Genomic DNA, 26381 nt, shown 5'->3' with positions numbered 1-26381 from the left:
GAGGAAGTTCTGCAAAACAGAGAACTGGGTCAAACCAGCTGATGTTGCTTAAATCACCAGACATCAGAGGATTCTGAGTCAGCACTTGCAAAGGAACCCTCCGGAGATTTTATTGTCAGCTTGAAGGACAGGACTAGAGTGGGAAATTTTATTGTGTATCTTGATGGATCTGGCAGTCCCTCTTCCTCCCTTAAAGGGTAGGTGCCCCTTTAAGCCCTGCCAGAGTCACCCTAGGACCTCAGGCCCAGTCAGCCTCCTGGGGCAGCACCTGGGGACTGTTCCTTCCTGTCAGTCTCTGGCAGTTGTGCCTGGGCCAGCAGGCCCTGTCTTGCCCATGATCTGTCCTATCAGTCCAGGCTCTTGGTCTAATGTCTCCTGGAGGGGCCTGCCTTAGCCTGTCCCTGAGAGAAAGGCCTCCTTCACTGGTTCTTGTGACCCGGCTCTCTGCTGCCCCCACCTGTCTAGAACCAGACTGGCAGCTGCTGCCTGGATGTCCCCTCTGCTCTGCTGGACAGGGATCCAGTTTCTTGGAAGAGGGCTCTTGGCATCACCTTCCCCCTAGCTTGCCTCGCCCAAAATTTTTGATGAGGGAAGAAGATAAAGATAGCAAGGTCACAGACATGCAGTGTCATCTACACCTTTCTTGATGTCTGACTCTTTGTCTGGACTTGCTACTTCCCTGACACTTTCCTGTGTGACTTTCTTGATCTTTATTTGGAGTCCTTTGCAATTACTGTGCAAAATAAACACTTTAAAATATGTTGACTATGCTGTCTTTTCCTTTGCCAGTTTCATTCCTGTATATCTGACTCCCCTAAAGAGAGGGGGTACCTGAGGACAGGGCCCAGGACCTGCTCAAACTTTCCTGCTCACTCACTTGGCAGATCCTGGAACAGCACTCAGGAAACATGCCTTCAATCAGGAATGGAGCTGTGAGCCATGTGTTCTCAACCAGGGTTAGGCCTCAGAATCATTTTGTGGAGGGAATGTGTTGGGCAGAGTCTTTTGAAATCACATATTCCTAAGCCCTGTCCCTAGAGACTCATTCAGGAAAGATGAGGTGGAATCTAAGATTCTGTATTTCTTAGGCTCTCCAGGTGATTCTGATGTTTGCCCTGGCAAAGGATCACTGTGTTCTGTACAAGCATGCATGCAGATCCATTCATGCATTCATTCACTCATTCGTTCATTTACCAAATATATGTATACTGCTAGGTACCAGGCAAGGGGCTGCTGGTGCTGGGGCTCTAGCAGAGAAAGAGGTGAACTCCTTCCCTCATGGAGCTTCCATGTATATGCGTGCAACAGACGCATTCACATGGACACGTACATGGACATAAACATGTCCATGCCACTGGGCCGCACAGGTCTGGAGCAGAATTCATTAGTACAAGCAGTTGTGGTGTTTGTTCCAGAAGAGGCAGATGCTCTTGTACTCTCCCCACTGCAGATCCTCAGCACTCTTGTTAAAGGGACACAGAGACCTGTGACCTGCAAGATTCGCATCCTGCCATCGGTAAAGATCTTACATCTGAAGGTCCATTTTCTCTGGGGATGCTGATTTGGGGGTGTGAATGATTCTTGTGGGGCTGAGTTATGTTTGGAGGAGGGGGTAGAGCTGAGCCCACTTTAGGAGCTGGCAGCTGCTCCCTCTGTGGCTTCAGTAAACACCCTGTGTGGTCCTGTCCCTCAGCTGGAAGATACCCTGAGCCTTGTTAAGCGGATAGAGAGGACCGGCATTGCAGCCATCGCGGTTCATGGGAGGTGAGTGGTTGCCTTACTAGTGACTGACTTGCAAGGAGGACCCTAGCCATCTTAATGATTCTTCACCAGACCCCAGGTGACTACCAGCTTCTCTTCTAGATACACAGCCTAGCTCTGCATAGCTCATTGATATCCCCTAAGTTCAGAGGGCAGTCAAACTCTTTATGGGGGTTGCATTTTTCTTTGTTTCATTCATTGAGCATCTACTGGTGGTAGGCACTACACCGAGCTTTAGAGATACAGAGAGACCAATGGGAAGGAGAAACACCCCTACCCTCAAGACGTGTAAATGGTAGAGAATGAGTGATTTGCTCAAAATTATATCACGTAGCCAGGAAGTGGTGGAATTAGAACTCTGACTCTGAATCTCATTTTCTTTACACTACATTCAGCAATAGCTCCTCCCTTGAATGACCCCAGGCAGATTGCTGTTCTTTTAAAGGCACTGCCTCTTTTGTCTGCCCTTGTTGGACTGCCAGCTGTCACAGTGACCACTTTAAACAGTCCTTGAATCTGCTGTCTACTGAGAGCTGAGGTATTGCTGAAGGCTACCCTTGGTTTCCCAGTCGAACTCGCTCCCCGTATCCAGGATGTACTTTTGTACAGAATCCCAGGTCAGCAAACTTTGGTCAGGGTGACCTCTCTTTTGAGTGGTGTTCCTTTTGAGTTCAGGGGTCTTGTAGGAATAGTGCATTTTTTGCTGGTTGTATCTATTACAGCATTTTCAGAGAAGGGAACCCAGAACTCCAACACATAAAAACAGAAAAGCAGAGCTGTGCGTGTTGAAGCCAGCAGGGGATGGTGAAAGGCCACACACGCGTACACACAGGCCCCTCCTGGAGGCAGCAGGCTCTGGGCTCAGACTGCCTGGTTTCAAATCCCAGGTCTGGGTTCAAATCCCAGGTCTGCTGCTTGTTGGCTGTGTATCCTTGGACAAGTCATTTAACCTCTCTGAGCACCACAGTCCTCATTTGGAAATTAAGATAATTTCTGCTTGATAGGGTTGTCACGAGGCTTTTATGAGATTGTGAATATACAGCCTTGGCACAGTGCCTGGCATAGAGTGTTTTCTGAATAAATAAAGCTATTCCTTTTTCCCAGTATTTGGAAACACTAGGAAGACAGATTTGGGTGAGTTTAAAGAGGGACTTTCTGGCCATCAAAGTTGTTAAAGATGGGCTAGAATTGGGCTGCTGGGGGAGCAGGGAGGTGGAGGTGGAGGCTGGGTTGATAGGGCTTTCTAAGGCCCTGTGGCCCCTGACACTTTTGTTGAAGAGTATAGCAGAGGGACACATGCAGATAGGACCTGGGCAAGGGCTTTCTGGTCGACCACCTCTCTGGCTTGTCCCTGTGCACAGCTCAAGTTAGGGCTTACCTTAGCATCCCTAAGACTCACTCACTCATACACAAGACCTTCTTGCAGTTGACCTTGGATGCAGGGGCCCTGGGTTGTGGTCTTGCCTCCCCTGTGGCTCTTTGTGACAGCCATGGTCTGTGGCCTGCTCTGGTTGCTGGGCCTACCCTGTGCCAGGTGCCTCTCCCCAGGATCAGCTGCCCAACTTGGCCTCAGCACACGCAGCTGTGTGGGAGTGGCCAGTCTGAGTGGCGGCAGCTGTTCCCAGTCCCTCTGGGAGGGCAAGACCGGGACAGTAGGGGTTGCATTCTTAAGGCACCGTCCCTCATCTCTGGCAGAAATGAGGGGTAGCTGGGGAGTGGCAGTGTGACCACCCACATCGGCTTCCTGCAGCCATGCCTCACCTGCAGACCTTTGAGAGCTGGACTTGCCTTCTCAGCATGGACCTGTGCTGCTGCTGCCCGGCACAACAGAGGTCAGGGAGAGCCGTCCCCTGTAGCCCAGAGCCCTGTCCCTGCTGGCCACATGGCCTTCCTGAGGTTCAGCAAGGAGGACAGTAGGATTTGGCTGACATAACCCGGTGCTAAGTGTGACGTGACCTTTGGCACTCAGTCCCCAGCCCCATCTCTTTATCTCCAAGGAAGCGGGAGGAGCGACCTCAGCACCCTGTCAGCTGTGAAGCCATCAAAGCCGTCGCCGAAACCCTCTCCATTCCTGTCATAGCCAAGTAAGCCTCCCTTCTTCCTCGTTTATTTTTTTATGCCTCACTTCACTCAGAAGGGATTTGAACTGACAAATAGAAAATAGAATGCGATAGCATCAAAAAATGACTGTAAGAGAAAAGAAAAAAAGGGTGTGACAAAAATGAACTTGGCAGTGAGGCTGAGAAGGGCCCATTGTGTCCTTTGGCCTCTGGTGAGTGGCCGATGTAGGTATGTAGTAGACAGGGGCCCAGGACATTCCGATGCACGGGTTGAGGTGGGAGTGTTTAGGGAGAGCAAGAGAGTGGCTGCTGAAGCAGCCCCAGGGGAAGGTGACATCACACCCAGAGTTAGGGGTGTAGGGTGTAGGGTGAGGCGTCTCAAGCCAGAGCACAGAGAGCCATGGCTCAGGAGCATGAGGCAGGTCACAGACCAAAGCCCAGATGAGCATCCCGGACAGTGACAGGACCAGAACCTAGACTGGCAGGTGTGAGGTACCGATGACCAGCCCAAAGGCTTAGCAGTAAGACAGCAGTGTCCTGTTGCCACTGGGGAGCTGGCCTGTGTGGGCCAGTCGGGAGTCCGGCTCAACCCTGATGGCAGGTTGGGAACAGAGAAGTTCTGAAGCCCTAAAGCCCTGACAAAAGGCATGCCTGACTGGAGGGAGGGACGGGGGAGCTAAGGGTGGGGTGGTCCCCAGGGCAAGGGGTGTTAGGGGTGTCTTGGAGAGAGGGTAGGGCTACTCAAGACCCTGGACCCTGTTGCTGCTGTTGCCACCTGAGGGGGGTTCCCCCACCCCCATTTTCACACACAGTGCTGTCTCTGGCCTGAGGCTGCTGCCTGGCTCCTAATGGAACAGACAAAGAGCAGTTTCCAAGGGGCTGCAGGGTGGCTGAAAGGGAAATTGCAACCAAACCGGGCCTCCTTCCTTCCTCTCATGACCACCACTGCGTCTGTTCCCTCTCTAGGGTTTTGACCCAGCCGTCAGTGGGCATATAGGTGCCCCAGCCTGGGGGTTTTCCTGTGATCCCTGTATCCACGTACAGACCCCGCCCTTCGGATGTGGGCCGGCTTTAGCCACTGTTCGGGAGGAGGGGGAAGGAAGGTAAACGCTCTGGAGTACCTCTTAAGTGCCAGGCACGGTTTGGACTGCTTTATTTTGTTATCTCACTTGGTGCTCCTGACCCCACAGTGGGGTGTGTGTTATAATCTCCAGTGTCCCGAAGCTCTCATAGCTGAAGGACTTGGCCAAAGCCACACACTGAATAAGTGGCAGATTTAGGAGTTGCCTTTTTCTGAAATTGCTTGTACAAGGATGGGGATACCCCTCACCCCACTGTTGCTTTTCAGTGGAGGATCTCACGACCACATCCAAGGATATTTGGATATAGAGGACTTTCGACAAGCCACGGCAGCCTCTTCAGTGATGGTGGCCCGAGCGGCCATGTGGAACCCATCCATCTTCCTCAAGGAGGGTCCACGACCCTTGGAGGAGGTCATGCAGAAGTACATCAGATACGTATGTCTATGCACTTTTTCAAAACAAACATTTCTCACTGTCTGCCACATTGCTGCAGAAAGTGCTTTGGGTGAGCCCCCAGCCCCCAGCAGCTCTCCTTTTCTTTTCTTTTTTAAAAAATTTATTATTTATTTATTTATTTATTTTTGGCTGCGTTGGGTCTTCGTTGCTGTGTGCGGGCTTTCTCTAGTTGCGGCGAGCGGGGGCTACTCTTCGTTGCGGTGCGCAGGCTTCTCATTGCGGTGGCTTCTCTTGTTGCAGAGCGTGGGCTCTAGGTGCGCGGGCTTTAGTAGTTGTGGCTCACAGACTCAGTAGTTGTGGCTTGCAGGCTCTAGAGCGCAGGCTCAGTAGTTGTGGCGCACGGGCTTAGTTGCTCCGTGGCATGTGGGATCTTCCCGGACCAGGGCTCAAACCTGTGTCCCCTGCATTGGCAGGCAGATTCTTAACCACTGTTTCACCAAGGAAGTCCCTCTCCTTTTCTTTTTAGTGTAGCATAGCATTGGGTTTCCCTGGCTGCAATGTGAAGAGCAGGGTGCTGGGGAGGCATGGCCCTATCATTGCCCCCTTCTAAAGCTTTCAAGGTGTGAGGATCATAGCAAGGGCTTCTGGATCCAGGATGCTGTTGCGGCCCCAAACACATGATATCTTTCTCTTAGTCTCTGTCACCCCCTGCCCCCCTACACATACACACGCATGCACAATGACAGTGGTGTCTGGGTCACTCATGCCAGTGGGTTGGCACCAGAGGAGCCACAGCCAGGAGGAGCCATTGTAGCTGTTGTGAGGACAGATTCTCTCCGTAAAGACGTGTCAACTGGTCGTCAGTCATAGTCACTTCTAAAAGTCTTCTCTTGCTAATTCCTAGAATGCTTTAGCCTCTGACTTAGGAAATAGCCTAACTTTGACCCTCTCCTCAGGTAATAGCTTTTTCTTCTCACCCGGGGTTTGATGGTAGTACCCGGGCATTTCCCTGTAAAGGAGGTTTTTGACACCTGCACTATTTCCTTGGCACTGCCCCGGCACCCTGTGAGACTCTGACCAGCTGTGCATGTCTGTCGGCAAAGATAGTGAGTGGTCCTCAAATTCCTCAGTGAGTTGGGCCTGAGCAGAGAGTGCAGCCCTCACCCTGAGCAGACTTCCACCCTCCTCTTCAGTCCTGGAGCTCCTACCCACCTGGGGGGTCAGGAGCTTCTCAGATCCTCAGGCTGCCATGGGCAGTTGTGGCTGCCATGACATGTGGGTGTCCCCAGGGCTGTGCAAGCTGGGGGTGGTTGGAGGCCCTGAGGCCTGTGCCCAGAGCTGGGCAGCCTCTGTTCTGGAGCCTCTTCTGCTTGATGCTGCAGCCTTCATCCTCTTGGTTCTGGGTGTCCTCTTGGGCAGGTTGGCTCTCCAATGGCCTGGGTCAACCAGAGGCAAGGGGGGCTTAGCTCAGTCTAGGTCGGCCAGTTGGCAGGTCTGTGGCAGGGAAGGCACGTTTAGTAGTGGTGCCAAGCTTGCTCACTGGCTGAAAGGTGATGTTATCCTTCCTTCTCAGCCTGTCCCTTGGCAACTCCTCAAGGGGGTGTGTTGGGCCAGAGAAAGGGAGCAGCTTTCAAGCATAGGCAGGGCTGCTTCTGGTCCAGCCAGGTGCCTTCTGTCCCAAACAAGCTGAATCAAGGCCTTGCTGCTGGCCGTGGCTTACCCACGTATCCCTTCTTTGTCCTGAACATGTGGTCGCACCTCCAAGGCACTGAAGACATAGGCCTTGCTGGAGGTATTAGAAGATTTGATAGGGGGCGAGACGGGGAGAGGGTTCTGGGGGGCTGAGGCACCCTTTACCCACTGCTCTCCTGCCTGCCCCAGCCAGGCCGACTTCCACTGGGTATCCCTGGGCAGTTGTCTGGCCTCCCTGAGCCTGCATTTCCCAGTCTGAGTAGTGGTAACCACTTGTTTAGCTCAATGAAGTGACAAGTAACATGTGCAAACATGCTTGGTCAATGGTGCTGGGCTTTTCCCATGTTGGGAGAAATTGGAGACAGGCTGTTTAAGATGTGGGAGGGGCAGGCACTCACCATGGTTATAAGGAGTAGAAGAATCTCACCCCTGTCCCGGGGCTGGTCCTGCCACACCAGAACTTGGCTGTTCCCCACTCCCTGCCTTGGAAGATGCTCGGCAACAGGTCCTCTGTGGTAGCTGATGCAGGAGGAGCTCCAGGCGCATGTGGACCTCAGTCAGGCTGTCCAGTGGAGTGTGCTCCTGACTGTGGGTCTCAGTTGTGACCCCCAAGCATTGTGCCACTAACTAGAGGAGTAGATCGCCAAGATGGAGAGGGCTCTTTTATGGGGTCACACTGCCTCGGCTGCAGGCCCCTCTGATGCCCCCTTGGAGCCCCTTTTCCTGCCATCAGAGCAGAGCTCAGGCCTCAGAGCCTGCCTGGGCAGCAGGGGGGCTCATGGCAGTTCTTCTCTCAGGCTGTGCAGTATGACAACCACTACACCAACACCAAGTACTGCTTGTGCCAGATGCTACGAGAACAGCTGGAGTCGCCCCAGGGGAGGTTGCTCCATGCCGCCCAGTCTTCCCAGGAAATTTGGTGAGAGGGGCAATGGGCTGTTCATCTGTCCTTGCAGACATTACCCAGACTTGACCCTGAGCCCTAAGCTGACTCTACGAGGGGACCCAGGACACAGCTTCTGGAGGTGGATGTGCTGGAGTGGGGAGGTGGTACAGCTTTGCCTCACAGAAGGGGGTACTTTCAAATCTTTAGAACTTGCCATCCCTGGACTGATCTCAGCAGCAGAATTTCGGGAACTAGTGCACTAGTAGGATGGAGGAAGGTGAGGGCTGGGCTTGGGAATCCCTGGGGAGGAAGGGGCTTTCCTGGTAACAGATCTGTCACATGCCAGGCCACCAAGATCCAATGGTTAGGAGAGTTGGGGTTGTAGAATGGAGCCCCTGGCCTGAGCCGGCACCCACACCCCATCCCTTTGCAGTCTGAGAGGCCACCCCTTGATCCTCTAGATCTGGTAGAGCTACAGCTCAGGTGGTTGACATTTGGGGCCCCTCACAACCTGGTCTAGTGCCTGTTCCCACAGCTCTCTGTCTGCCTGTGCTTGTACAGGGTCTCCTGCCTGAATGCTGTCTCCCCCGCACATTAGCTCTCTATACTCTCCTTCCTCCAGAGAAGCCTTTCTGGACTAGGCTTCCCTCAGGCAGCCATCTTCATGAATGTCCTCCAGCCCTTAAGATGCTTCCTAGAGGGAAGAGCCTTGCCTGAACCTTCCTCCTCACCCTGGGCTTGTGGTATTCATTCTGTCCCTAGCCCATGTAGCTTAACCAGCTCGACCCAAGTATCTTGTGAACTCAAGAGGATAACTCTCAAGAGTATCACTTTGTAGCTCTGGCTGGTACCTCAGTTTAGGCTTGGCCTGTGTGTGGTCAGGCCTCCGTGTCTTCCTCCCACGGGCCTGCATGAGGACAAGGCTGTGCATACCCCCAGCGCTTGGTCAGTATAGCTCAACTCACTCACTGCTGGCTAGGGACACCTGCCTGTGTGTTCCTCCTCAGAAGAGAGGCTGCAGGTGGCCTTTGGAATCTCCACCCAGCCCAGCCTGCCCTCCAGTGCTCATGCTCAGGGACCTGCATTCATTCTCCATCTGTCAGTTCAGGCTGATCACAGGGGTGTGTAGAAAGCACCTTCTGATGGCTAGGCCCTGGTGGTGTTTGGGTATATGTGGGGGGCATTTCTCAGTCGTGGGGCCCTGGGCTCCTGCAGTAGTTTCCTGAATGCTGGCTCCACTAAGGGGCTTCCCCTACTCTGCTTGTCCCTTCATAGTGAGGCCTTTGGCCTTGGTGCCTTCTATGAGGAGACCACACGAGAGCTGGATGCCCGGCGGGCCAAACTCTTGGCCAGGAGCCCGGAGGAGGTGGAGGAGCCAGCTGAAGATACCTCTGGTATCATTAAGATGGCTGTCAAGTTTGACCGGTAGGTCTCCAGCTCGGCCTCAGCTTGGGCCAGGGCCAGTGTCCTCAGGTCTGACTGGGCCAGCAAGCTGGCTGCCGTCCATGGTTAATGCCAAGCTTAGGGACCACACATCTCCTTGGTTTGGATGCTTGTTCTCAGTTTTCAGCAACCCAAAGAAGGCACTTTGGAGAAGACAGTCGCTGAAAGCCCAGGCAGTGCTGTCAGGGTTGCGCATGCTTTCCCAAGGGTGACTAAACTATACCTTTTTCCTGACCCACCCCTTCCCACAACTCAGGCTGGGGAGACTTGTCCCCTCTGTTCCTCAAAGTCTGTGTTTTCTCCTTGGCCCTCAGGAATTAGCTGCCTGCAGGGAGCTCCAGAATAGCAGCAGGACCTGAACCCTCACCTGGCTAAGCAGCCTACCCTCACTGCCCCTCGCTAGCCCTGTGGTGCCCTCTCTAGGCAGAAATAGCCTCAGGCCAATTATTGCCTCAGACTGTGACTCAGCTTTGAATGGGGCCCTCATCCTTTCTCTGTGATCTGGAATCTGAACCTTTCTGGGGTCCCCAGGGCCAGACCAGGAGTTAGTCTTGTCTGGCAGAGTCTTGGGAGGAGGGATGTAGGCACAGCTGTTGGGCAGTCATATCCAGGGAGAGCTCCTGGTGGGAAGCTAGAACATGGCCTGACTCTGAAACTGGAGTCCACTGTGCCCAAGGCAGCAGCGGATCACCCTGACACTTGGTGGACATAATCAGGGTGGGCCCTGAGCTAGATCCTGAGACCACTGTATGGCCGCCTGTGTCCCCACTCCCACCCACTCCCTCCTGATATTGTCTTGAGAGGCAAATTGTACCTTCCTTCTTGGCTGTTGAAGGCTGTTTTCCAGGCTGGAGCTCAGAGTGCTGGAGTTCACTTCCCATTCCAATTCCCCAAACAACTGAAGCCATCTTCCCTTTAGGTAGAATTGAGGCCCCAAGCCACTGGTGGGACAGAAATGGGAGCTCAAGGGAATAGGTGCAGGAGTCCGAAGGCAGGAGTTTGCTGTCTCAGTTCCTGCAGCTCCTACCAGGAACTGAGTAGGGCCCCTGCTGAGGAATGGAGTTCTCATGGTAGGTGGGCCCTGACACCTTTCCCTCCTTCCCTAGGAGAGCATACTCACCCCAGATCACCCCCAAGATGTGCCTGCTGGAGTGGTGCCGGAGGGAGAAGTTGGCACAGCCTGTGTATGAAACGGTGAGTTCCTGCCTGTGGCCTGCCCTGCATCCAGCCCACAGCACTCCCACAGCTAGTGCTACCACCCCCAGTCCACCCATGGCTCGTACGTGCACTCCAGACTGCTTGGCTGGAGCCTGGCTTTGCCTTCTTTGCCTTCTAGCTCCTTCCCTTTGACAGTGGACCTGTTGTCCAGTTCTGGTCACTTTCATAAAACTGAACTAGAGGCCTAAGTAAGAGGCTGCTTCAGCCAGTCCCTTCCAGTGGCATTGCTTAGGCAGGAGAGACTTCTCTGGAGAGGGCCAATTGGCTTAGGAAGGATGCTCAAACCTAAAAGTTAGACTGACATGTTTTTGGACCAGGCCTCAGCCAATGGGGCACAGAATTGGGCCCCATGTCTGGGGCCCCTCAGGGGAAACTTTGAGATGGTCTTGCTTCACTTTCTTTGGTCCCCATGGCCTGTTTAGGTTGCCTAGTCTCTTTTGGACTGGCCTTCTGACCTCCAAGCTTGTATCTTCTGGGCCTTGGGTTCCCTTCTGCCAGAGTGACTTTTCCAAAACGAATTTGCTTCTGTCCCCCTTGCTCACGTCCTCATCAGCTCCTCAGCACCTTTGGGATCAAGCCCTACTACCTCAGCCCAGAGCATGAGACCCCCATGTGTCTTTCTGCTTCAGGTCACATCCACTCAGCTCTCTGTCCGCCACATCACCTGGTCACTCTGCCAGGTGTACCTTCTTTGCCCCAGTCCTTGTCCCCTCTCACCGCTTTGCCATCTGGTGAACTCCTTCTCATTTTGGGGGACCTGGCCCACCCAGATGTCAGTAGGAGGAAGCTCCATAGTCACATGCAGCTAAGGGCTCTGACGGACCTTTGCTTAGGTCCATGACAGAACTCCTGACACACTGGGATGTCACTGACTGTTTGTGTATCTACGTTTCTTCCCTGGAAGATGCACTAGGCACTTCTGCTGGGGAGGAGCATGTGATACGGGTAGCCTTCATTTGATTTAGGTGGGAAGTACTTCCCTCCAGGGCTTGGCCCTCTTGCTCTCATGCAGCCATCCCTGTTTCCTTTTCTCTCTCTGTACCAGGTTCAACGGCCCCTGGATCGCCTCTTCTGTTCTGTTGTCACTGTTGCTGAACAAAAGTACCAGTCCACCTTGTGGTGAGTTTCCTTATCAGTGGGCATGAGGCTTGCAACAGGGCCTGATCCTCGCATTGGCCTGGGAGGGTTAGGGGGATGGTGTACCTGGGCAGTGGCATCCCTGGGTGATGACCCCTTCCCTAGTTTTGTCAGAATCTCTGCCAAGGGCGTGTAGAGTCAGGCCTCCCAGACTCTAGTCCTGTAACCAGTCTGCCTGTCTCCCTGCCTTATTGCCCCATGCCTCATCTGCCTAGGGACAAGTCCAAGAAACTGGCGGAGCAGGCTGCAGCCATCGTCTGTCTGCGGAGCCAGGGCCTCCCTGAGGGTCGGCTGCGTGAGGAGGGTCCCTCCTTGCACAAGCGCAAGCGGGAGGCCCCTGACCAAGACACTGGGGACCCCAGAGCTCAGGAGCCAGTCCTGCCTGGGGAGCTGTGCAAGAAGCCCTTTTTAGCCTTGGCAAGTGGTAAAGAGAGCCCCCTGGAAGGCTGGTGACTCCCGTCCCTACCCTGGTCAGCCCCTCCCTGGGCCTGGCCCTAGGATGGCTATGGGTGCAGAGCATCAGCCAGGTGCCACTGGACAATTTGCTGCCAGTGCTGACAGGAATTACGAGGTTCTGGCCTGGGCCAGCAGCCTGGAGCACAGGCCAAGGGATCCCCAGAGTGCCCATCTCCTTTGGTGGGTCTGAGTAGCAGAGCCAAGTTCCCAGTGACCTCAGTATTTTCTTTGAAAACAGGAGCTTTTCAGGTGGCACCTCCCCAACCTGACATTGGTACAGTGCAATAAAGACCCTTCACCCTTACCCATGGCTGGTTGCTTCAGCCTGGCACCTTTACACATGGACAGATGTCCTGGCATAATTATTCTGCTTCCACCCTCTGTGCAGAGCTGGGGCTTTCTAAAACATTTCTCCTACCCATCCTTACGAGTCTAGATGGAGGTGGTGGGTTGGTTATCACCTTTAATGCTCACTGGACTTGAGTTGAGCCAGGAAAGTCCAAGAAGCCCATTCTCCTGATGGTAAACCTGAGGTACTGGCCGTCAGTTGGCTTTCCTGATGAGAGGTGATATGGAGTCTGGGGGAACGATTAGGGTATCTGGTGCGCTAGTAAGGGACCAGCTCAGGTGAGGCGGGGTGCTGGGTCTGACCCCAGCTAGAGCTCAGACCTGTGAGGTGTCTGCTCTGAGCAGAGGACACTGGAGACTGCTGATGGCAGCAATTTGGGGCCCTTGTGATTGCCCGCCCATGCCACTGCCCACCCCCCCCTTCCCCCCCCACCATCCCGTTCGGGCCGGAAGGAAGTGGCAGATTCTCTTTAATTTCCTTCTGGCAGTGAGAAGCAAACAAACAGCTACCACATCTTATGGGGCCTCCCCCCACCGCCACCGCCCACTTACTGGGAGGGGCGTTCTGACCAAAGGTCCCTGCCCAGCACCGCCTCTGCTTCCTCAGCTGTAAACATGCTGCTTTTCCTCCCCTTTTCAAAGCTCTGTGAGGAGGGGGGGATTCCCCTCTGGGTCAAGGCCTTGTTTCTCCCATCTACTCAGGGTCAGGCCCCTGTGCCAGTCAGTACCTCCAGCCCTGATGACCTGAATCAGGGGTTGGGCAGGTAAGGCCCCTGTCTCAGTCCCGGAGCAGCCCCTCCATGCACCCATACTTGCTCTTCTGTTTGCAGATAAGGATACCAACACCAGTGGCCTCCCAGAGCCCATCACTCTTTGACCTTGGGCAAGTCACTTCTAGTTCTTGCTGGGCCCAAGGGCCCTTCTCTGAGTGGGATCAGCTGTTCTCTTCCTGCTCGAGGCTGGCTGGAGGATAGTCTCGCCCTATGATAGCGGCACTGTGCAGCTAATGGGGTCACTCCATACCGAGGCTGCCCTAACTAACTTCCCAGACCAGTGCTTCCAGAGAAGGAGCCCCACCCAGGAGAGAGACTGAGGCTTGGTTCAGTCTCAGCCATCAAACTTTAGGCACAATTTATTTGATTTTTCTTACAAAAAACTGTTTCAGTCAAAATGCCCCCTTTGCCTTTCGTCATACCCCAACTGGAACAGGACAGACAGAGTGGCCCCAGTGGACCCCTCAGGCATCCTGAGCTAGTCAGAACTTGTGGGAGGACCCTGTGTGGGCCAGGTACCAAGTCTTAAGATCCACTTCCCTGTTGGGGTTGGGCTCTGTCCTCAGACCTCTTCTCCCACCAGTGTGGTTTCCCTGGGCAAGCCCCTTCTCTGGAGGGGTCACGTTCATTTCTGGGCTATGGGGAAGGAAAGGCAGGGGTAGAGGTCAGTCGCTAAGATAGAGTTTAGAGTGTGGGGACTTTGAAGGCCCAGGAAAAGTAGTGGGGAAAAGGTTAGTCACAGGGGAGCAGGTGGGGAGGGGCTAGTGTGTGTTCCTTGACTGAGGACGTCTGGCAAAATCCTGGCTGAATATGTTGGCCCTCAAATGGTCTCGCTTTAGCACACCTCAGTGATGCCTGCCCTGGTCTCAGAGAGACCTGCCTAAGAGCTGGGACCAACTGGGAGGGCCCAGTCAGGTCTGAAAGCTCCACCCACTGTTCTCATCATGCCCACCTTAAACTCAGGCCACTTAGATGCCCAAACCCCTCTCTGGTCTGGTAACCACCATACTTATCCATCCATTCCAGCCACCCTGATTGAGGACTTCCTCCTAGCTCATCATATTTTGGGGACACATGGTTTTCATATGAGCACAAGAGGGAGGGACAAGGCTGGAGAGGGTGGCAGGTCTTCCGAAGGCCACAGCAAGCAGACTGGACTTGGTGCAAAGATGGGTGGGTCATCTCTTGCCCCTGCAGTCCTGCATACTCAGTCCTTCCAGGTGTCACTCCTGCTCAGAACTCCTCCATGGCTCTCTGTTGCCCCCTGGATCAAGTCCAAACTCCTCAGCCTAGCGCTTGAGGACAAAGTGCTGACCCTGTCTTCTCAGCACCATGTGCTGACTTCAGCAACTAACTTTCTTCGATTGTAGTTGGCTGGTCATATCGCCTCTGCCCAGATTGAGAACTGCTCAAGGGCACTCCTTGTGTCCCCTCTGGCCAGCCTGGGCATGGGGGTAGGGAGCAGGCACAGAGGAAAAATCAAACAAGAGCTTGTGTTGGGGGGATGTGTGCCATGGAGAGGAGGATCTTTTCTAAACTCTGACTTTCCTCCAAGGCTCCTATTTGCCCTAATGTGGAACAAGGCGGGCTGGACTGAGCTAAGCTGTACCATTCCATGGCTCAAGAGGCCACAGGAGAGCCTTCAGCGATGAGAATTCAGGGCCAGGCCTGTGGCAGCTGATGAAAGGGATGGTTTTCCTCAGTCTCGAGCCTGGCTGGCATGCACACAGGAGGGAGAGGGGACCCACACAGTCCTTGTCTACCAGCCTGGCCAAGTCTGGGGTTCTATCTGTTGCATTGGGTCCCTGGGCCTCCTGGTTTCACAGGGCTCTCAGAAGGCTGGAGGTGAGTCAGATGGCCTCCTGCCACCTAAGAGAGCTTTGGAGCTGACCTGACGAGGAGCTTATGGGGGAGGTCCTGGACCTGGCTAAGGAAAAGGGGTGGAGAGAGTTTGTATACTGATGTCTGTGTATTGATTCGTCACAGCCTGCAGAGCTCCCAGCCACTGCTGCCTTTCTTACAAAGGTGGTAACACTCTTCCTGCAGTTGGTGCCCACCCCCTGCCTCAGCCCTCATCACTCCAGGTTAGGATTCTCAGTTTCCTCCAGAGCAGAAACCTTCCCCAAGACATGAGCCCTTTTAAGTGTTCTCCAGGTGCATGGTAGCTGGGAACACAGATGCATCGCTAAGCATTTGATGAATGGGTGAATTTTTCAAGCCACCTATAGCTTCTCTGGTCCCTTCCCAGTGGTGGGGCTGACGGGCCCATGATCTCCCTCTTGCCTTCCCCCCTGGCCTGGCTGGCTGAGCCCCTGGTTCAGGTAAAGTCATGTGTTGAGGGCAGAGGGGTTAGATGAAGGTCCATTTTCTCCATCCAGATGATATCCTGGGAGGTATTGTGGGGGGGTGGTAGGGGGCACACATCCCAAAACTGCATCGTTTTATGAGGAGGAGAGGTGAGCTGGCTAAGCTTCTGGGGCCTTTTACTATACTAAGGGTCATGTTACATGTAGTACTAATTGGCAGACCAACCATCTGCCTGGGGCCGAAAGCTGTAAAGTTAGTGTGGAGTTTGGGCTCTAAATTCCACGCTTAGGCCCTCAAGGTTGGATATCCTTTGAAGGCAGGACTGCTTATTGGAAGGCTATTTCACCCACTTAATACCATTTGCTCCCTCTCCTTGACTACTGTTATCTCCTTCTGCCTCTAACCTTCCCCTCCCCCACTCCAATCCAGAGATTCAGAATTCTGAACATGGAAGTCTCCTGCTGGAAACCCTTTTGTGGCTCCCTCCTGCACTCAGGATAAAGTTCAGATACCTTGCAGTGGCTTGCAGTACCCTGCTCCTTCATCTGGCTTTACCTTTGGCTTCTGTTCACTGCGTGTACTCTCTGGTCTCCAAGTCTTTGGAAATCTGTTCTCTGCCTGGAACCATCTTTCTCACTTCTTGCCCATCTCTCCAATTCTTACTTAGCCTTGTGGACACCTGCAGCCTGGGAGATTATAAGCCTTCTCTGAGCTCTTGGCACAGCCCTAATCTCTTTGCACAGTGATTATAGATTTGCTTGCCTCCTCTCCCTGATGCCTGAAGGGAGATTAATTTATCTCTGCCTCCCCAGGTCCAGCACAGGTATGGGTACAGAGCACAGGGCAGGAAAAGTTTTCTGACCTCAGGGGTGAACCAGTCCAAGATAAACGTGTCAACGGCTCTGTACGTTCCCTGTCCTCCTGACCCTAGGCCTAGTTGGGCTTTCCCTAGGGCTCCCTGGTACCTCAGGTTGTCAGTCCACATATTGAGACATCTCTGGAGGGTGCTCCACCTTGCCCTCTTCCAGCGGCTTTTGTGGACAGCGTGGGATGTGCCTGGGCTCTTGCACCTGCACCCAAGTTTCTGAGACATAGCAACTTGGTTCCTCTGGCAACACACTTCTAGGGATGCTGTGCCCTTCGCAGCCTAGAGCTAGGGGAGTTGGTCACCGCCACCTCTTCCAGCTCTCCGTCCACCCTGTGCCTTGGAGGAGCCCTAAGTAAACAAGCCAGGCTCAGCGTCCCTGGGCCCAGCCTCCACCCCAGGGCCCAGGAGGAGGCACCTTGGGTAGTCTCCAGGCAAGACGGGCCCGCTGGGGAGGGGCAGAGAGTGAAACTGTTCTGACGCAGTGTCATTTCCTCCCCCCTAACAACCACTCAGTTTGTGTAACACAATCCCTCCCGCTTTAACCGATGTGCGCCGGGATGCAGAGGTCACAGAGCCCGTTGAATGGTGCGAGTTCACGACGGGGTTTTCCCGTTCAGTCGGCCTGACTTATAGCACGGACAGACCCTGCCCCGGAGGCTTTGCCGAGGCCTCGAATGCGCCGGCTGTCCTCGAAGGAGCAGCTGCCAGGCCGGCTGACGGCGAGCAGACAAAGGCTCAGCCAGCAAAGCGCGGGCCCCGCCCCGCAAGGGTGGGTCTGCAGCGACTGGTAGCTCAGACTTGGGCCTCGTTGCGCAACCCAGGTTTCCTCCGGCTCCGCCCCACCTTAGCTGGAAGCCCGACCCAGTCCCAGCCTTCTCGAGACTCCGCCATTAAGGCTGGGGTAAAGGGATGAGGGAGTGAGTGATGTCCACGTAACCCTCCGGGGCGCTTTTACCTTCCCCAAACCCAGCCAGGCAGGAATAACACTGCAGCCGCGTATCACCGCACCCTTAACCCCAAGGCTCTTGGCGCCCCTTCCCCAACGTCGGGCCTGCCTAATAAGGCAAGGGATCTCTGGCCGGTGGTGGGCCCCTCAATATAATTAGAGGGCTATCGACCTCACACCCTGGTACCGGGTCCTGGCTTAGAAGGAGTTGATGCAAACTACGACTCCCAAGAGGTAGTAGGGCTATCTGGCTCTCCATATTCACGTGACTTCCTTCTCCTGGAGAGGGAGTCACGCGGTAGGCCGGTGAGGGGGCGGGGCCATCGGGCTCGTCCGCGGTGCCAGTGGCCTATGGGCGGCCGGGTCAGATGGGCGCGCGGTAGGGGGCGGGACCGGCCTCGCGGCACGGCGCGGGAGCGCGCCGGTAGCGGCCGCTGTAGGGGGGCGGGGAATATCGTCTAAGGCGACCGTGGCAGCTTGGGCATCGACGACTGGCAGTGGTGGCGGCTCCTGGTGCGGTTCGGCGCGCGGCCAGTTTTAGAGTTCGGAACGGAACGCTCGACGTCGCGGTCCCCGCCCGGAAAGTTTGCTGCGGAGCTGCAACCTCCTGGCCGGCGCGGCCCGGCATGAAGCGGCGCTGAGGAGCCGCCGCCGCCGCCGCCGCCGCCTGAGGAGGAGCCGCAGCACCCTGGGCCACGCCGATGACTACTGCAAACTGTGGCGCCCACGACGAGCTCGACTTTAAACTCGTCTTTGGCGAGGACGGGGCGCCGCCACCGCCGCCCCCGGTCTCGCGGCCTGCAGGTGGGTGCCGGGCGGGGCGGGAACGAGGAGCGTCAGCTCTTCTCGCTCGCAAGAGCTCGCCCCCTCCCTGCCTGGTCCCTTGGTTGTCCCGGGTCTGGTAACATCGTGTGTGTGTGTGTGGGGGGGGGGGTGAGTGTCTGGTAACATCGTGTGTGTGTGTGTGTGTGTGTGTGTGTGTGTATGTGTGGTGATGTCTGGTAACATCGTGTGTGTGTGTGGGTGAGTGGTAACGTGTGTATGTGTGTGTGTGGGGGGGGTGAGTGAAGAGCGGATTTAAACCGCTGAGGAGGCGTGTGGGTCGCAGCGACGTGGAAGTGGCCGCGGGCTAGGCTGGAAGCAAACTAGTGGGGAACTGGACTCCGGGACGCCTGTGGCCAGTGGACGCCGGGGTTTGGAGGCCGAGGGTCGGGGTCGCTGCCCAGGTGGCCTCTGGTTTGCTGCTTTGCCAGCGTGGTGCGGAGGAAATGTCCCTGTGAAGTGTAAGCAGGTTTGGTTTTTCATCTATTCTAGGTTTTAAAAGCAATCTTCATTTGAAAGATGCGCATTCTGAAAGTGCAGGAGCTCTCTAAAATTCGTGCACATGTCTGTTTAAACCTACTCTGCTAGGAGAGTTACGCTGTAGTGTTAACTTCCACTTGTGCATGTTAATGGCCCACATTTAATTCGAAGTGTAACTATAACGGGACTTTTCCGAAAACTGGGTTTCTTTTTTTTTGAGCTAAGTCTTTCGGAAGATATTTAAAAGTGGGGTGCCGTGTTTGTAATTTTCCTAGAAAGTTCTGGAAGTCAGTTTTTAAGAAAAAGCTCACCTTGGAAGATGTTTTAAAGGAGATCATGAGTTGGGTTTTAAAGGAGAGCGTGAAAAGCTGGGCACCATAATGTTTGGAGGTCAGACCAATCAGGAAATAGGAACAGGATGGTTGGGGACTCTCCTGTGACCTGGTTTGGAATACTGTGGTTCATTAAGTTCAGTTTCCTTATTACTTATGCAGGTGAACTTCAAAAGGGAGATGGATAAGACTAATCCCCTTTTATTTTTTCCGGTGTTAGGTGAATTACTTTATGTTCATATTGATGTTCAATAGACTGTTCTGTAGGGTTGCACTGAAAAACATATCTGAACGTATGGCATAAGGATTCTCTGGGAAATATTTGTATTGTATTATCAGCCCTATTAGTCTTTATATGTTAGATGTCTTTCTCAACATAGTAAATAATTTACAGTAGTTATTTGTTGGCTGCGTTTTTTTCAATTCCACTGACATCATTTGAGCACCTATTATGCTCAGGGTAGTGTTAGGTAGTGTTATGATGGATGCAGAAAGAACTGAGGCACCTCAAGGAGCTTGGGAAATGGAATGGGGGGCACATAACCCAAATAACTGTGCTACTAGGCTGACTGAATGGTGGTGCAGCTTATAATAGAGGTAGAAACGGGGGGAAAGTGGCATTGGTAGAGAAGGTTGCATTGAATTGTACTTAAATTATGGGGATTTAACAAAATAAAATCTTGTTTGAATGAGTATTTTCATTATAAAGAAGATAAACAGTTGATGATGTCAGCAAACCTTTATTGGGCACAAACTTGATTAGAGCACATTAAATACCAAATATATGATCAATAAAGATGTTAACCAAACTTATGAGTAATAAAGAATTATCATCAAGTAGGAGTTGTATGTACGTCCAAAACATTAAATAACATTTAAATGCTATGAATACAGCTATTTAAGGAATGATTTTTGCCATAAAACCCGTAAAAAAAACATTTTGATATTAAATGGGTCTAGAGGAGTTAAGGTTTGAAACTTGATTTACAACTGATTTTCCCAAAGTTAAACTTGAGCAGTTTTATTTGTGACAAAAAGTCCACTTTAAAGCAGTCTGGTTTTTTTTTTAACATCTTTATTGGAGTATAATTGCTTTACAGTGGTGTGTTAGTTTCTGCTGTATAACAAAGTGAATCAGCTATACATATACATACATCTTCATATCTCCTCTAGTAGCTGTTTTTTGTAAATTAAAAAAAATTAGGTTGAAATACACATGACATAAACCATTTTTAATTGAATGATTCAGTGGCATTTAGTGCATTCCCAGTGTTGTGCAGTCACCACATCTAATTTCAACACATTTTCATCACCCCAAAAGGAAACCCCAAACCTACTAAGCAGTTGCTCCTCATTCTCCCTTTTCCCCTTCAGGTCCCTGGCAGCCGAATCTCTAATCTGGGATCTGTCTCTATGGATTTACCTATTCTGGATATTTCATGTAAATGGAATCATACATATGTGACCTTTTGTGTCTGGCTTCTTTCACTTAGCATAGTGTTTTTGTGGTTCATCCATGCTGTAGAACATCGCAGTACGTCATTCTTTTTTTTTTTTTTTTTCGGTACGCGGGCATCTCACCGTTGTGGCCTCTTCCGTTGTGGAGCACAGGCTGCGGACGCGCAGACTCAGCAGCCATGGCTCACGGGCCCAGCCGTTCCGCGGCATGTGGGATCTTCCCGGACCGGGGCACGAACCCGTGTCCCCTGCATCGGCAGGCGGACTCTCAACCACTGCGCCACCAGGGAAGCCCGGTCATTCTTTTTTAATGACGGAATCACGTTCTATTGTATATATACTCCAATTTGTTTATTCATCCATAGATGGACAGGACATGAGCTGTTTCTACCTTTAGGCTATTGTAAATAGTGCTGCTATGAATACCTAGCAGCTAATTTTTAAATTCTATTGAAAAGGATGTGCTATTCAAAACTAAGGTTTCAGAGTTATTTGTCCACAAGATTAATTTCATTTTTTAAATAAATCCATTTCTTTTTTAAAAAATTTATTGTTTTATTTTTGGCAGGCTTCTCATTGCGGTAGCTTCTGTTGTGGAGCACGGGCTGTAGGTGCATGGGCTTCGGTAGTTGTGGCCACTCGGGCTCAGTAGTTGTGGCTCGTGGGCTCTAGAGCGCAGGCTCAGTAGTTGTGGCGCACTGGCTTAGTTGCTCCGCCGCTTGTGGGATCTTCTGGGACCAGGGATCAAACCTGTGTCCCCTGCATTGGCAGGCGGATTCTCAGCCACTGTGCCACCAGGGAAGTCCCTGATTTCATTTTACTATGCATAATTATGAGTGTGTAGTTTGAAGGAACTCAGTGGATTAACTGACCTACATTTAGGATGGTAAGATGAAGTAAAGCGGGCCATGAGAGTAAAATTGCTTACTAGGATTCAGATCAGTATTGGGTCATATCAGTGAGTTTACTTGTTTCTGAATTCTCTTCCTCACTGAAGCAGAACATTCCATGAGGGCATTGATAATGTCTGTATCTTGTTCATAGATGCCTAGCACGGTGCGTTTAACATAGTAGGCAACCAGTATTTGTTCAGTTAATGAAAAAGTACCACTTAAGTTTTGAGTCAGTCCTTAACGGTTTTTTTGTTGTTTTTTGGTGGTAGGGGAAGTTTATGAGACTTGTTTCAGTTCTTTGACTTCTATTGGTCAATTCCGTAAGACAGCAGATCTTGGTAATTTTGGGCTGCAGGTTTTCCTTCTCTCTCAAGGCTTAAGAGTACGTGTATCACATCCAAATTTCCATACAGAAGGTTTTTGAAAAATATTTGGAGGTGGGGGTGATAGTGGGTGGAGACTGAGAACAAGCCAAGGGGCTGAATTTAGTGAATATCCTAAGCAAGCTTGTTAAAGTACAAATTAGATGATTTGACACTTGATAAGTTCAATATGTTGTGACTTTTTTTTTTTTTTTTTTTTTTGGTACGCGGGTCTCTCGCTGTTGTGGCCTCTCCCGTTGCGGAGCACAGGCTCTGGACATGCAGGCTCAGCGGCCATGGCTCACGGGCCCAGCCACTCCACGGCCACTAGGGAGGAAGCCCTGTTGTGACTTTTTTTTAACATCTTTATTGCAGTATAATTGCTTTACAGTGGTGTGTTAGTTTCTGCTGTATAACAAAGTGAATGAGCTATACATAAACATACATCGCCAGTAACTGACTTTTTAAGTTTATTGCTTACCAAGGTGTTTTGAGATTTTTCCATTAAAGAAAGTTTAAGATCCTAGTCTTTAGCTTTTTTTTTTAAAAAGGACAGTGTTAACTTTGATTTTTTTCCAGTTAATAATGAATCAAAATACTATATTTACATTTCTTTTACTTAATACCTAGTTTCAAAATGAAGAGCTACCTCAATAGGAAATAGAGAATATAAAATTGGTGTTAATGTATTTCATTAATATTATTTGCCATTATATTTTGCCATTATAAAGGGCAGTTTCTGGTGCTCTATTTTAGTGTATTGATTGTATATCTCTAATTTAGTTTGATGTTGTAATAATCTTTATGTTTCAAATTCAAAGTTTCATTCTCAGAGTTTGTTCATTACTAAACATTGACTTTCTTGTCCTGAATGAGAGTCACTGGGAGGAGGGTGTGCTATGTCTTATCTCCTGCTGCTTTTTGAAAGGGGAGAAATATCTTAGATACAATATGTATTTTTGTAAGAAAGTTACTTTATGATAAGTGTAGTTTTATCAGATACCAGTTTAGTATACACCTTTTTCACATAAAGTTGAGGAAAAAAATTTAAAATAAAAATTTAAAAAATGAAGTTGAGGAACTTTTTCTAGATCATTGTCCTAATCTTTAATCTGTAGTGTTCTACTTTGTTTAGTGCTTGGACATCTGATTCTGTTCTTCATAATTTACTGTCTTTTAGATAATTTCATTTTCTCATTTTTTGGTTTTTATTGATAATTTATACTCAGTGGTTTTGTTTTATCTTGTTTTAAATGAGCTAATATATTTAAAGCTCTTAGCACAGTCCTTGGCCCAGTGGTACTCATTAAGTGATGGTGGTTAACATTTTTTTAAAAGCACACAAAAACTGACGATAGATTATTTTTTATTTCCTCCTATTTCCTAGACCTTTTTCCTATACTAAACTAAAACATTTAGAGAGTAGGGGCAGATGAGAGATCCTGTCTTTTAAACCTTTCTTAGATGAGTTGGAATATTTGTCTTAGATATTTTTATTTTTTCCTCTTAATTCTATTTTCAATGTTACCTTCTTTCTCATATCTTACTAAACATAAGTACTGAAGGTCACTTGCTTTTAATTACGTTTTTCTACTTTCTTGAATTAAGTTGTTACTAAGTATGGTGTGAAGGATGGTTAATTTGCTAACCATACTAAGTATAATTGGCTATTTAAATCAGTATGAAAAAAGAGAAGTTGCTTGTATGGTTTCCTGTAGAAATTAATGGTGTGTTTGCACGGCGCATTAGATACTTAAAGGAAGATTTGATTACTGCTGAACCTTACTTTCACACCATAGGTCAGCTTTTTTTTTAAGACTCGAATGCAGTGAGAATATATAAGTGATTGAGTCAGTGATAAACATTTCACCATTTCACTTGGAAGAATAATATAATATTCTGTTTCCTTGACACTTTTCCTGATAGGGGTAGAGGATGCTCCTAAGGGTATTAGCAGAATTTTGTGATGGAGATTAGTGAATAAATGTGTTTTAGTGAGTATGGGGAAAAATTGAGGAAAAAATTTCAATGTCATATTGTTTTGTTAAAACTTTATCATTGTAAGAACATTGCTATACCTGTGCTTTCTTAGATTTTCCCATTTGCCAATACAGAAGGGATATTTTGGCATATATTCTAAACTATTAGCAGAGGTAATACTGTAGTTTTATTAGATGATATGAAAATTAAAAGTTGGCATTATGTACGTTGCTAAGAAATTGTGGGGGTCTAGTAAGGCCTGAATCTTAAGTATTTAAGGGCATTTGAGATATTAACTTAAGGTATATTGTAGAATCAACTTCTTATTATGACTTGCCTTTCTGTGGCAACCAGTAAACCTCACCTAAAATTACTGTATTTTTATTGAAGTATATCCCAAACTCTGCTTTTGTGTCTTGCTCTGTATTTATTTTTTCAATGAAGTGTGATCATGAGGACATTTTTGGTTAGAAATTGTGGAGTTTGTTGTTCTTCAGAAAAAGTAATAAATAAAATACTAATATATAAAATGGAATATTTTAAGAGAAGATAATGAGTTGTGTTATTGATTGTGAAGTTTAACGCCCTTTACTTTCCTTCTTAGTATTGAGTAGTTGGTGATTCAATATGGTGATGTTTTATTTTAAGTAAGAGGTGGGGTTGAGAAAGCCAGAATATATTGAAGTCAATTGCATTACTCCTGAGAGTTAGGAAACCTGAGTAGGTTGAGCCTCATTTGATAGTAAGCAGTAGTTTGACTGCTCACAGCAGTAACATAAATAAGGGAGGTGTTGTCTAAAGCTGTCCTGGTGGGTCAGGGGAGTAGACACAGCAGACTTGGCAGTAAGCCTGGCTTCTAAAACAAAATCCAAGTCATCAAATTTGCCCAGGCATGCCATATGAGGTTCAAGTAACAGTGGAATTTAAGAGGAGTGAGTTTGTTCGGGGAGGCTTAGGAGAGTCACAAGCAGTAGCAAGCTTTTTTAACAGCCATAATTTTAGCTCAAACATAGCATGAGTCTGCATATATTTCAGCATTTCTGGTAATGTTTATATAATTATATTGCATGACTCTCACCTGTTTGCCTGAATTCGGTAAACTTGAGAAGAGAGGAAAAATTAGACCTGTAATATTTAAGCAGGATGTTGTATGAATTGTCTGTGAATTGATAGCTGACATTTAATCGTTGGGACATTTCTAGTTAACATATTGGTATTCCTGTGTGTAAGGGAAATACATCTTTATGAAAGCCTGAAAGTCTCAGGTACACTGGAGAAGTAACTTGAAGGCTTCATTTTCCTACAAAATGTACAGTTTCCATATGTCTTATGTTTCAGAAGCAGGTGAGATTTTGAATATTTTAAAATACGTTTTCAGTGTCTTAAAATTTTTATATTTCTTAATTTTATATTAAATTTTCATCAGCTTTGCTGTTTAATTAGAAAATAGGTAGGATTATGTGAGCTTTGAAATTATAACTTTTTTCAATAATGTTGATTTATATCACATGTAAAAATATTTCGAAAAACATTTTTTTCCATCATTGGCCAGAACACTTTAATGGACAGTTTGTGAGTTTCATTTATTTATTTATTTTAAATTTATTTATTTATTTTTGGCTCTGTTGGGTCTTCGTTGCTGCGTGCGGGCTTTTCTCTAGTTGCAGAGAGCGGGGGCTACTCTTTGTTGTGGTGCGTGGGCTTCTCACTGCGGTGGCTTCTCTTGTTGTGGAGCGCAGGCTCTAGGCGCGCGGGCTTCAGTAGTTGTGGCACGTGGGCTCAGTAGTTGTGGCTTGCAGGCTCTAGAGTGCAGGCTCAGTAGTTGTGGTGCACGGGCTCAGTCACTCCGTGGCATGTGGGATCCTCCCGGACCAGGGCTCGAACCTGCGTCCCCTGCATTGGCAGGCAGATTCTTAACCACTGCACCACCAGGGAAGTCCTGTGAGTTATATTTAAATGTAAGTATTTTTCAGTATTACTTTAAAATAAAAAAGACTTAAATAAAAATGGCATTCAGAAATTGTTGAAGCTAGATGATAGGTGTATGGGAATGCATTATAGTATTCTCTGTACTTTTGTGTATGTTTTTAAATTTCCATAATAAAAAGTTTAAGAATGACATTAAAAAAACTACTCAAGCTCTTTAATGTTCTAGATTAGGATAGAAAAAATAAGCACTTAAAAAAAACAGCATTGTGAAGTTAATGGAATTTGCTGTTGCATGTGATTTTTTAGAAAACTGGTTTAACAAATAATAATAAAAACTAGTTGTGGTATGTCTGATTTACAAAACTCGTTTCTCCCTTTGGGTAGAATTAGTAGTGAGATGTTAGTGTACACAAATAGGAAGTAAACTGATCTTGTGATGTGCTTTTGAGTAGGTATTTTTTAGTTTTTAAAATATTTTCTAAGTAACTATATGGGATCAGATAAATTCACTTATTGTTTAATGATTTAAGGGCTTAAAATTTTAAAAAATTGTAATGTTTGAAAAAAATTTTTAATGTTTGATCATGTTGCTTGTATCTATCAGTCTAATGTTTATTTATTTTATTTTTTAAAATTAATTAATTTATTTATTTTTGGCTGTGTTGGGTCTTTGTTGCTGCACGTGGACTTTCTCTGGTTGCGGGGAGCTGGGGCTACTCTTCGTTGCGGTGCGCGGGCTTCTCATTGCGGTG

The 26381-nt window shown here is 49.4% G+C and overlaps 2 protein-coding genes across 7 annotated transcripts in view; both read left to right on the top strand.

Moving 5' to 3' along the window:
• The window catches only part of DUS2 (dihydrouridine synthase 2), a 55549-nt gene extending 42895 nt beyond the window's left edge, over window positions 1–12654 (top strand). For all 6 annotated transcript variants that reach the window (XM_079906392.1, XM_079906396.1, XM_079906394.1 and 3 more), the window contains 9 exons: window positions 1451–1516; window positions 1694–1764; window positions 3759–3845; window positions 5170–5338; window positions 7789–7910; window positions 9153–9302; window positions 10427–10514; window positions 11584–11657; window positions 11891–12654. In XM_079906392.1, the coding sequence (XP_079762518.1) occupies window positions 1451–1516; window positions 1694–1764; window positions 3759–3845; window positions 5170–5338; window positions 7789–7910; window positions 9153–9302; window positions 10427–10514; window positions 11584–11657; window positions 11891–12128 (1065 nt within the window). In that variant the 3' untranslated portion in view covers window positions 12129–12654. The remainder of the gene's footprint in view (window positions 1–1450; window positions 1517–1693; window positions 1765–3758; window positions 3846–5169; window positions 5339–7788; window positions 7911–9152; window positions 9303–10426; window positions 10515–11583; window positions 11658–11890) is intronic.
• A 5138-nt stretch (window positions 12655–17792) lies between these two features.
• The window catches only part of NFATC3 (nuclear factor of activated T cells 3), a 134741-nt gene continuing 126152 nt past the window's right edge, over window positions 17793–26381 (top strand). The window contains 1 exon segment of the mRNA XM_079906388.1: window positions 17793–18177. Coding sequence (XP_079762514.1) covers window positions 18075–18177 — 103 coding nt within the window. The 5' untranslated portion in view covers window positions 17793–18074.

This window comes from Stenella coeruleoalba (genome assembly GCF_951394435.1).
Source record: "Stenella coeruleoalba genome assembly, chromosome: 20".
Classification (NCBI taxonomy): domain Eukaryota; kingdom Metazoa; phylum Chordata; class Mammalia; order Artiodactyla; family Delphinidae; genus Stenella; species Stenella coeruleoalba.
Note: the sequence above shows the minus strand (reverse complement) of the source record. Positions and strands in the feature narration are given on the sequence as shown.